The sequence below is a fragment of the Rhinopithecus bieti genome, unplaced genomic scaffold, assembly GCF_001698545.2.
Source record: "Rhinopithecus bieti isolate Rb0 unplaced genomic scaffold, ASM169854v2 scaffold_74448, whole genome shotgun sequence".
Taxonomy (NCBI): Eukaryota; Metazoa; Chordata; class Mammalia; order Primates; family Cercopithecidae; genus Rhinopithecus; species Rhinopithecus bieti.
The window spans coordinates 72,238-85,220 of record NW_016827608.1 but is presented as its reverse complement, the minus strand read 5'-3'; the positions used below and the strand labels follow the sequence as shown (position 1 = coordinate 85,220).

General features: G+C 41.6%; 1 protein-coding gene across 3 annotated transcripts in view; it reads right to left on the bottom strand.

The window, feature by feature from the left end:
* The window catches only part of FNIP1 (folliculin interacting protein 1), a 160,653-nt gene extending 149,730 nt beyond the window's left edge, over positions 1 to 10,923 (bottom strand). For all 3 annotated transcript variants that reach the window (XM_017864011.1, XM_017864009.1, XM_017864010.1), the window contains exon 1: positions 10,647 to 10,923. In XM_017864011.1, coding sequence (XP_017719500.1) covers positions 10,647 to 10,738 — 92 coding nt within the window. In that variant the 5' untranslated portion in view covers positions 10,739 to 10,923. The remainder of the gene's footprint in view (positions 1 to 10,646) is intronic.
* Between the last annotated feature and the right edge of the window lie 2,060 nt (positions 10,924 to 12,983).

Sequence of the window (12,983 nt, the reverse complement as noted above, 5' to 3'; positions counted from 1 at the left end):
AATAACTTTAGGCAAGCAACTCAAAACAGAAGCATCTTTGTTAAATGAATTAGAACTTTTCAGTTCAGTGACTATTTTATTCATTTGTTCATTCATCAAATATTTATTGAATGCATTCTTTGAGTTGGACACCAGAAGTACAGCACTAAGTTAGACAAAGGCTGTGCCCTTGCAGAACTTACAATCTAGTGAAGTATTAATATAGATATATTAAAATGCAATTAAAACACAAGCAAATATCTGCCACAATGAAGAAATACAGGAAAAACGTGGGTTCTATTGGACCTGTAAAATATGTCACATCCAAAGTATTCCAAGTAGTTTGCAAACACACGAAACAGATTATTCTCAAGAAACATTAAATGGTCCTAATTAGAGCCCACAACTAGAGGACAAACTAAAATGACTGGGAAGGAGAAACTGGGGATTAGAGTGCTGTAGTTTGAACGTGTCCCCCAAAGTTCACATGTCAGAAACTGAATCCTCAATGCAACAATTCTGAGAGGTGAGACTATTAAGCAGTATTAGGTCATGAGGGCTCTGCCCTCAGGAATGAATTAAGATCATTATCTCGAAAGTAGGTTTGTTATAAAAGTGAGTTCAGCCCCCTCTTGCTCTCTCCTGTACTCTCTCTTGCCCATGTAATGCCTTTTTCCACAGGATGATGCAGTAAGACAGTCCTCACCAGCTGCCAGCAAGCACCACGCTCTCGGACTTTCTAGCCTCCAGAACTATGAGCCTAATAAATTTCTTTTCTTTATACATTACTCAGTCTGTGGGTATTCTGTTATAACAGCACATACTGAACTAAAGCAGGGGATGTGGGAAGAAATTCTAACATCTGAGTACCTACTATGCCATTTAATCCTCAAAACAACTATCAGAAGGTAGGTATAATAAATACTAAGACTATCTCTTCAGTATCTACTTCCCCCTCTTCAACCAGCATTTTGTGGGAGACTGACCTCACTACTAGCTCCAGATGTACTACCACAATCAGAGCAACTCCACTCCCCTTGCCACAGTAACCAAAATAGGTAGTCTATGCCTAAGCCAATCAGGTCATGATGACCATGAATAAGTTCAATGGTGATATAAACAGTACCGAGTTTAGGACTTTTGCTGAAAATCTTGGAGTACAGAGTCTTGTCTCCTAGGTAGAGTGGTATGAGATAACAGAGCAAGAAGCACTGCTTCTAGCATTACCTAATGACAAAAGAGAATGAAGCCTGAGGACTCAGCAATTAAGTGTGAGAACGCCAGTTTGAAAACCAAGTGGTCTGATTTCAGAACTAAGAGATGCAAGCACACACACAGACACCCTGCAGTACTGGGGCATGGATCTGAACTCATCAAGTCGATCACACTAGCTACAACTCTATAAAAGGCTGATAAGCCAAACTGAGGACTTTGAACTTTGTTAAGAACAAAGTCTCTAGAACTTAAACATCTAAGTTCAAATCTTAATTTTGTCACTTAGTAATCATGTGACATGGGGCAAGATACTTAATTTCTCTGTGCCTGTTTCCTCATCAATGAAACAGGGATAATCAGAACTCTTTATAAAGCTACTGTGAGATTTAAATGAGTTAATAGGTGTAAAGCACATAAAACAGTGAGCAGTGCAGATCAATCTATTAAGCAATAAGGAGCCAAGATTTCTGAGTGTTTTGATTAGAATTATGACCTAGGAAAATCAATTCAGAAGAACAGTGTGGGGCCAGGTGCAGCAGCTCACACCTATAATCCCAACACTTTGAGAGGCCAAGGTGGGACCACGGCTTGAGGTGAAGAGTTTGAGGCTGCAGTGAGCTAGGATTGCGCCACTGAACTCCAACTCAAGACTGGGTGACACAGTGAGACCCTGTCTCCCTGCTGAGAAAAGAAGTAGTATGGTGTGGAGGGGAAAAGTGGGAAAGTAACAGCAATGTTTTAAGAAAGGCATCAACGGTTTGTATAAGGTGATGACAGTGGAAAATAAAAGCATACTGAAGAATGTGAATCAACAGGACTTAACAAATGAGCAAATGTGGCAATCAAAGACTAGGAGGAATAAACAATGATCTCTGATTTTCAACTTGGTAGACTAAGAATGGTGGTCCCAGAAACAGAAACAAAATCAGGAGAGGGTAGATTAGGACTCCTTTAAAATAAAAGAGGTTATCTTGTGTTTTACATGGGAAGTTATTTTAAGCAAGTTTAAAATCAATAGGATTTAAGATAATTATTACATTAGTAAGAAGTGAGATCCAAGGCTGGGTGCTATAGCTCACGCCTGTAATCCCAGCACTTTGGGAGGCCAAGAACGGCGGATTACCTGAGGTCAGGAGTTCGAGCCCAGCCTGGCCAACATGGTGAAACCCCCATCTCTACTAAAAATACAAAAATTAAAATAAATAAATAAATAAATACAAATACAAAAATTTTCCGGTGTGGTAGCACGTGCCTGTAATCCCAGCTACTTGGGAGGCTGAGGCACAAGAATTGCTTGAACCCGGGAGGCAGAGGTTGCAGTGAGCCGGGATTGTGCTACTGCACCTAGGTGACAGACTCTGTCTCAAAAAAAAAAAAAGAAAGAAATGATATCCAAGTTTCATAAACGACATTTTAAAGCTGTATTTTTCTCTTTTTTTCAATAAACCTAGTTTAAAAAACAAATCTAATTCCACTACTTAGGGATGAAAAAGCAGATCAAATTAACAACCAAAATTACAATATTTGCACTTCTTACTATGAAATTAAACTACCATATGATCCAGCAATCTGTCTATTGAATATATATCCAAAAGAAAGAAAATTAGTATGTCGAAAAAAATATCTGCACACTCATATTTACTGCAGCAGTAGTTACACTAGCCAAGATATGCAATCAACGTAAGTGTCCATCAACAGATGAATGGATAAAGAAAATGTCGTATATATACATAATGGAATATTATTCAGTCATTAAAAAGAATAAAATTCTGTTATCTGAGGCAATACGGATGAGCCTGGAGGACATGGTGCTAATGAAATTAGTCAGACACAGAAAGACAAATACCACATGTCCTCATTCACATGTAGAAACTAAAAAAGTTGATCTCATAGAAGTAGAGTAGAATAGTGGTTACAAGAGGCTGGGAAGTGTATCCAATCAATTAAAAATACATATATTTAAAATAAATTAAGTAAAATAAAAATTCTTTTGGTTATGACAAATTTTTTTAAATCCCATTTAAAAAACAAAACTTCTGAAAAATGATTCTTAAAAGTGTTGGTAATATTATGAAGCTAGCTTTTAAGAACTTCAGAAGCTCAAAATGTGACATAAAATCAGAACGCTGAAAGTGAAAAAATAACTCAGCACTACAGATTATTTCTCCTATAGAAATAATAAATAGAAAGTTAAGTAGTGGGGCCATTTCCTCACATTTACTCCACATCTATCTCACTTTTCCCCCCAAACATTTATCCTCCCTACCAAAAAACCATCAAGGTCACCAATTACCTCCATCTTGACGAATGGACACTTTTCTGTTTCTCATCTCACAAGACCTGTCAGCAACCAGTATACAAACAATTTATCACTCAATCATTTTTTAAACACTTCCTTGTCTTGGCTTCCCTAACACCACAGATCCCTGGCTTTTCCCTATCTATCTTCTTTGTATATCTTCCTCTCTCAGATCTGTGTATTTTCACACATCCTCAGGGCAAAGCCCTCAGTCCTTTCCCCTTCTCTATCTATACCCTTTTCCTAGATGATCTCATCCATTCTGTAGTTTCAATAATAACCATACACACAAACTCGTATCTCCAATCCCAGTCTCTACTGTGAACTCCAGATTGACTTTAACTGTCATCTCTACGTGTCATATCTCAATGGCAATTAAAACTAGACCAAATATCCAAAACAGAACTTTTGACCTTCTCCCTCTGCCCTTAAAATTGTTACTTTATTTATTCATTCTACAAATATTTCCTCAGCATACGCTCAGGCAGTGTTGTCCACTGGCACAACAATGTGAACTTGGGGGAGACAGATTATAATAAAATATTAAAAGAGCTATAATGGATATAAAGTGTGTGTTCCGACAGAAAATGGGGAGAAGGTGGCTATTTTTGATACCATGTTTAAGATCAGCCTCTATACCAGCCTGGCAATATGGCAAAACCCCGTGTCTACAAAAAATACAAAATTAGCCAGGCATGATGGCCCACACCTTGTAGTCCCAGCAGCTACTCGGGAGGCTAAGGTGGGGAGATCACTTAAGCCCAGGAGGTGGAGGTTGCAATGAGCCAAGATCGCACCTTCCCTCCAGCCTGGGCGACAGAGCAAGAACCTGTCTCAAAGAAAAAAGGCATCTACTTAGTTGCTCCAGTCAAAAACCTAGGCATCTATTTCCCACACACAATCCATTAGGCGAATTTACAGAGTTCTGACTACAAAATAAATCTTGATGCTTAACACTGAAGAGAGGGCTCAAATAAGCAAAGAGAGACGTGGACAATGACAACTGTGACAGATGTCACAGAAGGACATGCAATAAGCTATGAAACAAAGTTACAGTCAGACCTACTCTAGTCTGGAAGAAATCAGAAAAGGCTTCCTGGAGCAAGGAGTAATTAGAATAAGCCCAGATGATCACTACAAAAAGCCAAACAAAAAGGTATAAGGGACTATGTCAAGAATAGGGAGCAGTACAGCTTGGCATATCCCAGAATCAAAATAAATCCAAGGTGATAAAATCTTAGAAGGAGGAGTGTAGATTAAGACACAGGCCAGAAGAAAGCAAGAAGTTAACAAAGATTAATGAGGTCATGTCAAAAAGAAACAAAAGCCAACCTAAAAAGGCTTCCATTGGCCAAATATGAGACAATTTGACAGGAGTGGATTAAAACACACTAAAATCCAACAGCTCATGATAATCTTTTAAGATGATAATTACAACAAAAAACCTTCAGTGAGCAACTCATTACCAATTACTTTGGAAAATCACAAAGGGAAATCATCTTTTATGCTCCCTTTTCTGTAGCAAGGAGTAACCAAATAGTTGATAAAAGTTATTCCAGCAAATAAATGCACAAAAAATTAGAGAATCAGGGTATCACCATTTTGCAAAATATACAGTTTGCAAAATAACAAAATAATGAATTCAGGCAATCATCAACAAAGAATGCTAAAATCATTAGTTAAAGGGGATATTATGTAATAGAAGAATAAGGCTGATACCACCTGAAACCACTACAAGTGAGGCAACCAGGTATGTAACTTTGATGAAGAGGAAGTACACAACATCTACAAAATAATTTTATTGAAAAAAAAGGGAACCTAAATATGATAAAATATCTAAATCTAACTTCAAACTTTCAGGAAAGACAAGAAATAGAGGAATAGGTTATAGCAAACTTACAGCAAACCTGAGCATCAGAATTGCCTGGAGGGGGCTTTCTAAACCACATATTGCTGGGAAACCATACGACTGCAAAAGCCAAACACAGAATGTGGGAAATTTCACATTTAAGGGGGGGGGAGGGCTGTTATAGAATAAAACTTACTTAAGCTGCCTAACTGCAAATGCAACAATATACAGACTCTTAAGACTGATTCAAACAAACTTACCATAAAAAGACATATTGAGATAACAGAAAATTGGAATATGGACTAAGAATGGCTTTTATTAAATAATTTCTGTTAATTCTATTAACAATAATACTATAGTGGCTTTTTTTAAAATGTCATTTGGACAGAAAAAAAAAAGGCTAGCGAATTGGCAAAAGCCACACTATGCAGAATAGGCAAAAGACATTCTTTAACAAGTCTGGGCCCAAACTAAGTGGTTTTTACACAAGACTGATATCGTAACAGTAACAACTACTTCTGGTTCCTGAAAGCCATGTGCTAAGCACCACATTAAGTTCTTTACATGACTTATCTCTGAATCCTTAAAATAAAACTTATGAAGATATTAAATTCTATACATCCTTTTGTCTCATTTTGTCTGCTGTTCATGATCACAACTGGCAGTTTTTTTTTCTTTTTGTTTTTTTCTTTTTGAGATGGAGTTTCATTCTTGTTACCCAGGCTGGAGTGCAACGGCGTGATCTCAGCTCACTGCAACCTCCGCCTCCCAGGTTCAAGCAATTCTCCTGCCTCAGCCTCCTGAGTAGCTGGGATTGCAGGCACCCGCCACCACGCCCAGCTGATTTTTGTATTTTTAGTAGAGACAGGGTTTCACCACATTGGCCAGGCTGGTCTCGAACTCCTGACCTCAGGTGATCCACCTGCCTCGGCCTCCCAAAGTGCTGGGATTACAGGCGTGAGCCACCACGCCCAGTCACAATGGCACTTTTTAAAATGTATGACATATTGAGGGTAGTTTGGAAAAAGGCAAGAGGGATCACAGAAAGACCAATGAAAAGGCTGAGTACATTAAGAATCCCTGATATACAGAATCAGAATAAATGTTCATATATTTGGAATACAGGATGAGCATTTCTAATCCAAAATTATTTTGATCACTGACAAGACACCACAGTGGAAAACTTCACACCTGACTTCATGTGAGGAGTCAAAATGCAGTCGACACTTTGTGCACAAAAATCATTAAAAAGTATCATATAAATTATGTGCTATGTGTATGAGGTATATATTCAGACTTAGGTCCCACCTCTGAAAACACATTATGTATACGCAAGTATTCAAAATCTGAAAATTCCACAATCCAAAACACTTCTAGTCCCAGGCATTTCAGGTAAAGGACACTCAACCTGTGTAACAAAAATCCAGGTATTATTTAACCAAACATTAGTTATGTCCTACAAACATTTCACTTCAAAACCAACCTTCCTTGCCAAAGTAGTTTTCAGGAATTTTATTTAAAACAATCTTTTTTTTGACAAAGGATTTCACTCTGTCACCCAGGCTAGGGTGCAGTGGCGCAATCATGGCTCATCACTGCAGCCTTAACCTCCCAGGCTAGGCAACCTCCCACCTCAGCATTCTGAGTAGCTAGGACTACAGGCACACGCTGCCACACCTGGCTAATTTTTTGTAATTTTTGTAGAAACAGGGGTTTTGCCATGTTGCCCTGGCTGGTCTTGAACTCCTGGGCTCAAGCACTCCTCCCACCATGGCCTCCCAAAGTGCTGGAATTACAAGTATAAGCCACAACACCCAGCCCAAAACAAGAATTTCTATATGTATTATAGTTATTGGGTTTATATTTCTTACTTCCACTGGAAGAAAATGGAGAAAACATAAAGCAATATCTTCTCCTATAAAGTGCCTTTTTTCCCAAATTCTTTAAATGGAGAAAACACATTACTGTCTCAATTCTCTAAACGACTGAAAAAATACCCTCCCCATAATATTTTTCAAACTCATCTCCAGTTCAAGAATCTTAGATAAGCACATAGAAATCTATATGGTAAGAGACCTTAGAGTGAAGACAAGGGAAGTGGGTATTCCCTGGCCATCTCTGCCAATGGGGTAACCACAGAAGACAATACAGAAAGGTTCCTAAAGCTTCTTTATCAGAAGTCTCTCCTATTCTAGAGCCCTACTGTAGCTTACAATTACTGGGCTTTGTATACTGGTTACTCTAGGAACCTCCTCTTAGGAACTGAGCTACAGTTAGTTGCCAATGGCTAACTACACCCAAGCCTGATTTAACAACTTAGGCGTTAGGCTGACTACAACAAAACAAAACACCCAAAAAAGGATTCCAACAAGGAAAGCATGGTATACTAGAATGAAAACTAAATGTCTACTCAAAAACCTGGGTTACATAAAAAGATGCTGAATATGATCTTTGGGAAACGCAAATTAAAACCACAAGATACCACTAGAATGGCTATAATCAAAAGAATAAAAAAACTATTAAGACAGTAAATTTCAGCCAGGCATGGTGGCCCATGCCTGTAATTACAGCACTTTGGGAGGCCAAGGTGGGAGGATATTTAGGAGGCTACTCAGGAGGCTGAGGTGGGAGGATCACTTGAGCCCAGGAGGCCAAGGCTGCAATGAGCCTTGATTGTATCATGGCACTGTAGCCTGAGCAACAAGTGAGACCCTATCTCAAAAAAAAAAAAAAAGTAAATTTTATATGGTTTTACAATAAAATTTTAATTAAAAAATGTTATCAATATTGAAGATATTGTGAAGAAACTGTAATCTTCATGCATTGCTACTGAGAACACAAAATGTAAAACTATTTTGGAAAAGTTTGACAATTTTTTATGTTAAACACAACACTTAGCATATGACTCTGCAACTCTACTCCTAGGTATCTACCCAAAAGAAATGAAAACATATGTCCACATAAAGACTTACACACAAACATTAACAGCAGCATTATTTATAACAGCCCAAATCTGGAAAAAAAAAACCAAACCAAATGTCCTCCAACTAGTGAGTGAATAAACAAATCATGGTATAGCCATACAATGGAATACCATTCAGTGATAAAATCGAATGAACTAGCTGGGTGTGGTGGCTCATCCCTGTAAGCCCAGAACTCTGGGAGGCCAAGGTGAGAGGATCCCTTGAGCCCAGGAGGTTGACGGTGCTTTAGGCGGGGTTGCGCCACCACACTCCAGCCTGTTGACAGAGTGAGACCCTGTCTCAAAAAAAAAAAAAAAAAGAAAAGAAAAGGAACTAATAAATGCAACAAACAAGCCAGACACAAGACTATGACAGAAAGTATCAGTGACTGCCCTGGGTGGGGAGGGATTAGGCTGCAACAGAGCATGAGGGAACTTTTTGGGTAATGAAAGTGTTCTAAAACTTCATAGGGGTGGGGGGTATACAACTGTATACAATGTATGCTTAAAATGTATTATACTTTATTGTGTACAAATTATAGCTCAATGAAATAGTTTTAAAAACCCTGGGTTGATTAGATCTGTAAGTTATTAGCTATGTGACATTAACCAGAATTTTTTTTCCTTCAGATATGCCTATTCTGTTTCATCAGTTTTCATTTCTCACAATCAAACGTTTTATTTTTAAAGTGAGCGATTCTATAATGTACTGCAGTTATTGGGCTTACAGATAATTCTTACTTCCACTGGCAGAAATATATAGTTATCTGCACTGCTACTTGCTCTATCTCGTCAGATTGTTGTGGAACATCAAATAAGATAACTAATGAGAAAGTTCTTTGGTAACTGTAAAATAGTATTACGCAACTATATAGCAGACTTTACATTTTGAAAACAGACGTGAAAATGTTTTTTCATAGGAGCGACTTGAGACCCTTGTAAACCTAGGTACCCAAAGTCAATCTTTGCCCAGAAATAGAAAGCAGTTGTCTATTCAAATGCCACCTTTTAAATATCCTATCCAAACCTGTTTCCTACTGTCGCTTGAGTTAGCAGATGGCTGAATGTAGTATTATCTAAGCTGCACTTTCTTTTTTTAAAGGAAAAACACTAAAGAAATGTTTAAAGAGAGACAGATGAGCATGACACATTTATTTTCAGGGGAAAAGACAGATACGTAGAAAATGTCTTCAATTCCATATGCATTTACTGAATGTTTCCTGATGAGATCTGCATTAGCAAGAGAGAGTGAATAATTTTAAGAATAGCAAAATTTCTTAAACCAGTGTGGCACAATCATTTCAACTTTGCCTGTTCCAAAATTTGACAGATTCTTTTTTTGTTGTTTCTACTACTGTTGTACAACTGGGCTCTTTGCTATCCTACCAAGTTTGTGTGGTATTTGACATTTAGCCTAGTTATATTTGCAAGTTTCCACATTGCAATACTTACAAAGGCTGTTTGGACATAATCTCCTCAGGTGCCGTTTAACGACTAAATTTTACCTTGAATTCAGGTTTATATCAAATCTTACAATTCTGAAAAGTTACTCTGCCAGCAACAGGTACTACAACGAAAAATTAACAAAGCCTGTAACACCACAAAATGCTCTGCTAACATTTTCAATTTTTAAGACTCCTTTTCAGTAACAGTTCTAAAGAGAAAGAATCTATGGCCAATTCCAAGGCCAGATTTCATTTAATGTTGTCTTGCTTCAGTAGTAACTCTAAACTCAAGTTTCACATTTCTCCTTCGATAACATTAAGGTCGCTCGGTCCGGTTACTGCACACCTCCAATTTTAGCGTCCAAGAAACCTGAAAGAACGGCACCTTGCCTACTTGCTCCTCCAGCCTTCTCTCAACTCAGAAGCTTGGCCAAACGTGCCGCTCTCTCCACAACGCCAACGGAGCTGGAACGCAGCGCCCGGAGGACAACTGGTCACGGGGAGGAGGGGAGAACTTCGCGGCCCGGAGTACGGCAGCTGAGGTCCAATCCAGCCCGCGCCCAACTCTACTTGGTGCCAGGAAGGCATGTGGACCCAAAGTCTCAGGCCGCGGTGCTAGGTCCAGAGGAGCAGAGTCGCGCGTGGCTGGGGGCAGGTAGTAAACAAACCGACGGGAGAAGGGGGAAGGGGCAACGGCGAGGCGGGTGGGGTAAGAGAACAGGACCTCGCTCCAACCCTTCAGCGCGAGCCCGCAGCCGGCTCCACCCCACAGAGGACCAGATGCTGGTCTCGGCGCGGCGCTTCCGCTTGGGTCGGAACACCGAAGGCCCCAACACCCCTGGAGCCCGGAGTCCACAAGGCCATCGGCTCCGCGACCCCCGCCCCACAGCGCCCTACCTGAACCCGCAATCTGGGTCCCGGGCGTCGCGGCCGGGCGCGCCCAGCCCGGTCCTCTTGCTGAAGAGCTTCTGGAACAGCGTAGGGGCCATGCTACCCACGGCCAGGCAGGGGTCGCTCCGCTGGGCGCTTGGTAGGCCCCTGCTTCTAGAGCCGCCCCGCCACCCCCATGGGCGCCTCAGTCATATGACAGAAATTAGTCACTTCAAACGGCCACGGCGCGCGGGGCGGGGCGCGATGCAAGGCCGGCACTCATTGGCTGGAGGTGGGCCGCATCACGTGGCGGCGCGCGGAGCAGGGGGCAAGGCGGGGGCGTGGGGCGGAGCTACCTCCATTAGGCTCGCTGGCGTTTCCCGTCACGTGGCAGCTCACGGGGCGGGGCGTGTGCCGAGAGGACAGGACTGGAAGGTGGCTAGGGATGTGTAGGGGGAGCAGGTTCAGTCTCGATCCTCCCCCGCGAGGCTGTCATCTACCATCATAGGGTGCGCCAGGGTGGCGCGGGGACGATGCCAGGAGCCTTGGAGTGCAGAAGCCTTCGACTCCCCGCACCCACAGAGTTGCGTAGGGAACCACGGTCCAACCGACTCTCCCTTGTCAGCCCCTCCTTAGCTTCTGCGGCTTCACACCTCCATTCCGCGCCGGGCCGAGTCTGGCGGCCCCTGGAGCACGGAAGGCGCACGAGCGTACCCTTGGGGCCTCGGCCAAGGCTGGACTTTGAGCCCAGGACCCCAGGCCCGCCCTTAGAAGGCCGCTCCGGCCCGCGAGAGGTCTGGGATCTGGACAGCGCGGGGGCTGGCTCACAGGGACTGGTGGAGGAACCTGCCGGGACCCCTGCCACAGCCATGGCTCCCCGCAAAGATGACCTCGGGCAGGGACTGCGGGCAGAGTTTGTACTAGTGCCTGGAACCCTGACATCAGGAATTAGTCTCGTGGAAGAGCTAGCGATTGGAGGCTCGGGAGTTAGGCTGTTTCCTTGGTAACCAACAAAATCAGGTGAAACCAACGAAGTCAGGAAGCCTAAAGACATGTATGTACAGATTATCTAAACTTTTACGCTAATTATTTAGATTTTTAATAAATCTATCTTAATGGTTAGGTGTGAAGAAGGGAGGAACTGTGGAATTTTAACCAAGTTACAGGGAAGAAACGCTTTCTAAAAAAAGAAAAACGTTGCTCACATGTGACCTCACAGTCTTATTTAACCCATGGAACCAAAATATACCAGAGTTTGGAGCAAACTAATCTTATAAATTTTCAGCACCCCCATCCATTCACTCACTCCCCCTCCAGGATAACGGAGCTTGTACAATGGGATGCAATCCTCAGAGAAATGTAGGAAATAACTTGTATATGGTTGGAAGGCTGGATAAAAATACTTTGGGCAGGCGTGGTAGCTCACGTCTGTAATCCCAACACTGCAAGGCGGAGGCAGGCAGATCGCTTGAGCTCAGTAGTTCCAGACCAGCTTGGTCAACAGTAAGACCCTATCTCTACAGAAAAAAATTTTTAATTAGCCAGGTGTGGCCGGGCGCTGTGGCTCACGCCTGTAATCACAGCACTTTGGGAGGCCATGGCGAGTGGATCACCTGAGGTCAGGAGTTCCCAACCAGCCTGACCAACATGGTGAAACCCCATCTCCAAAAAATTAGCCGGTGTGGTGGCGCATGCCTGTAATCCCAACTACTTGGGAGGCTGGGGCAGGAGAATTGCTTGAACCCAGTAGGCAGAGGTTGCAGTGAGCCAAGATTGTGCCATTGCACTCCAACCTGGGCAATAAGAGCGAAACACTGTCTCAAAAAAAAAATAGCAAACAAAAATTAGCCAGGTGTGGTCAGAGCACACACCTGTGGTACCAGCTACTTGGGTGGCTGAGGTGGGAGGGTATCTTGAGTGTGGGAAGTCAATGCTGCAGTGAGTGCCACTTGCACTTCAGCCTGGGCAACAGAGGGGGGCCTTATCTCAAAAAACAAAAAAATACTTTTTGAGAATTTCATTTAATTAGGTATACAAATCAAATTTTATTTTCTTTAAGTGGCTACCAATTCCCACTGATTTGCAGCTAGAGTTTATGCTCTAAATAAGGGTCTGAAGATATTTAGAAAAGAAAATGTAATAGGCAGAATTTATATCTCTTTGAGAATTTGTCAACAACCAAAATACTGAGTTTCAATGTTCCAAGACTTTTTTAAAGCGCTATTTATTGATGACTAAGATATTGACATATTCATTCCACAATCATTTACATTCTAGGCAGTGGGGATCTAAAGTAAAAAAGAGCTAGATTTCTAGGTGAGGAGACAGTAAATTAAGTATTTAAAGTTATTTCAGGTAGTGACT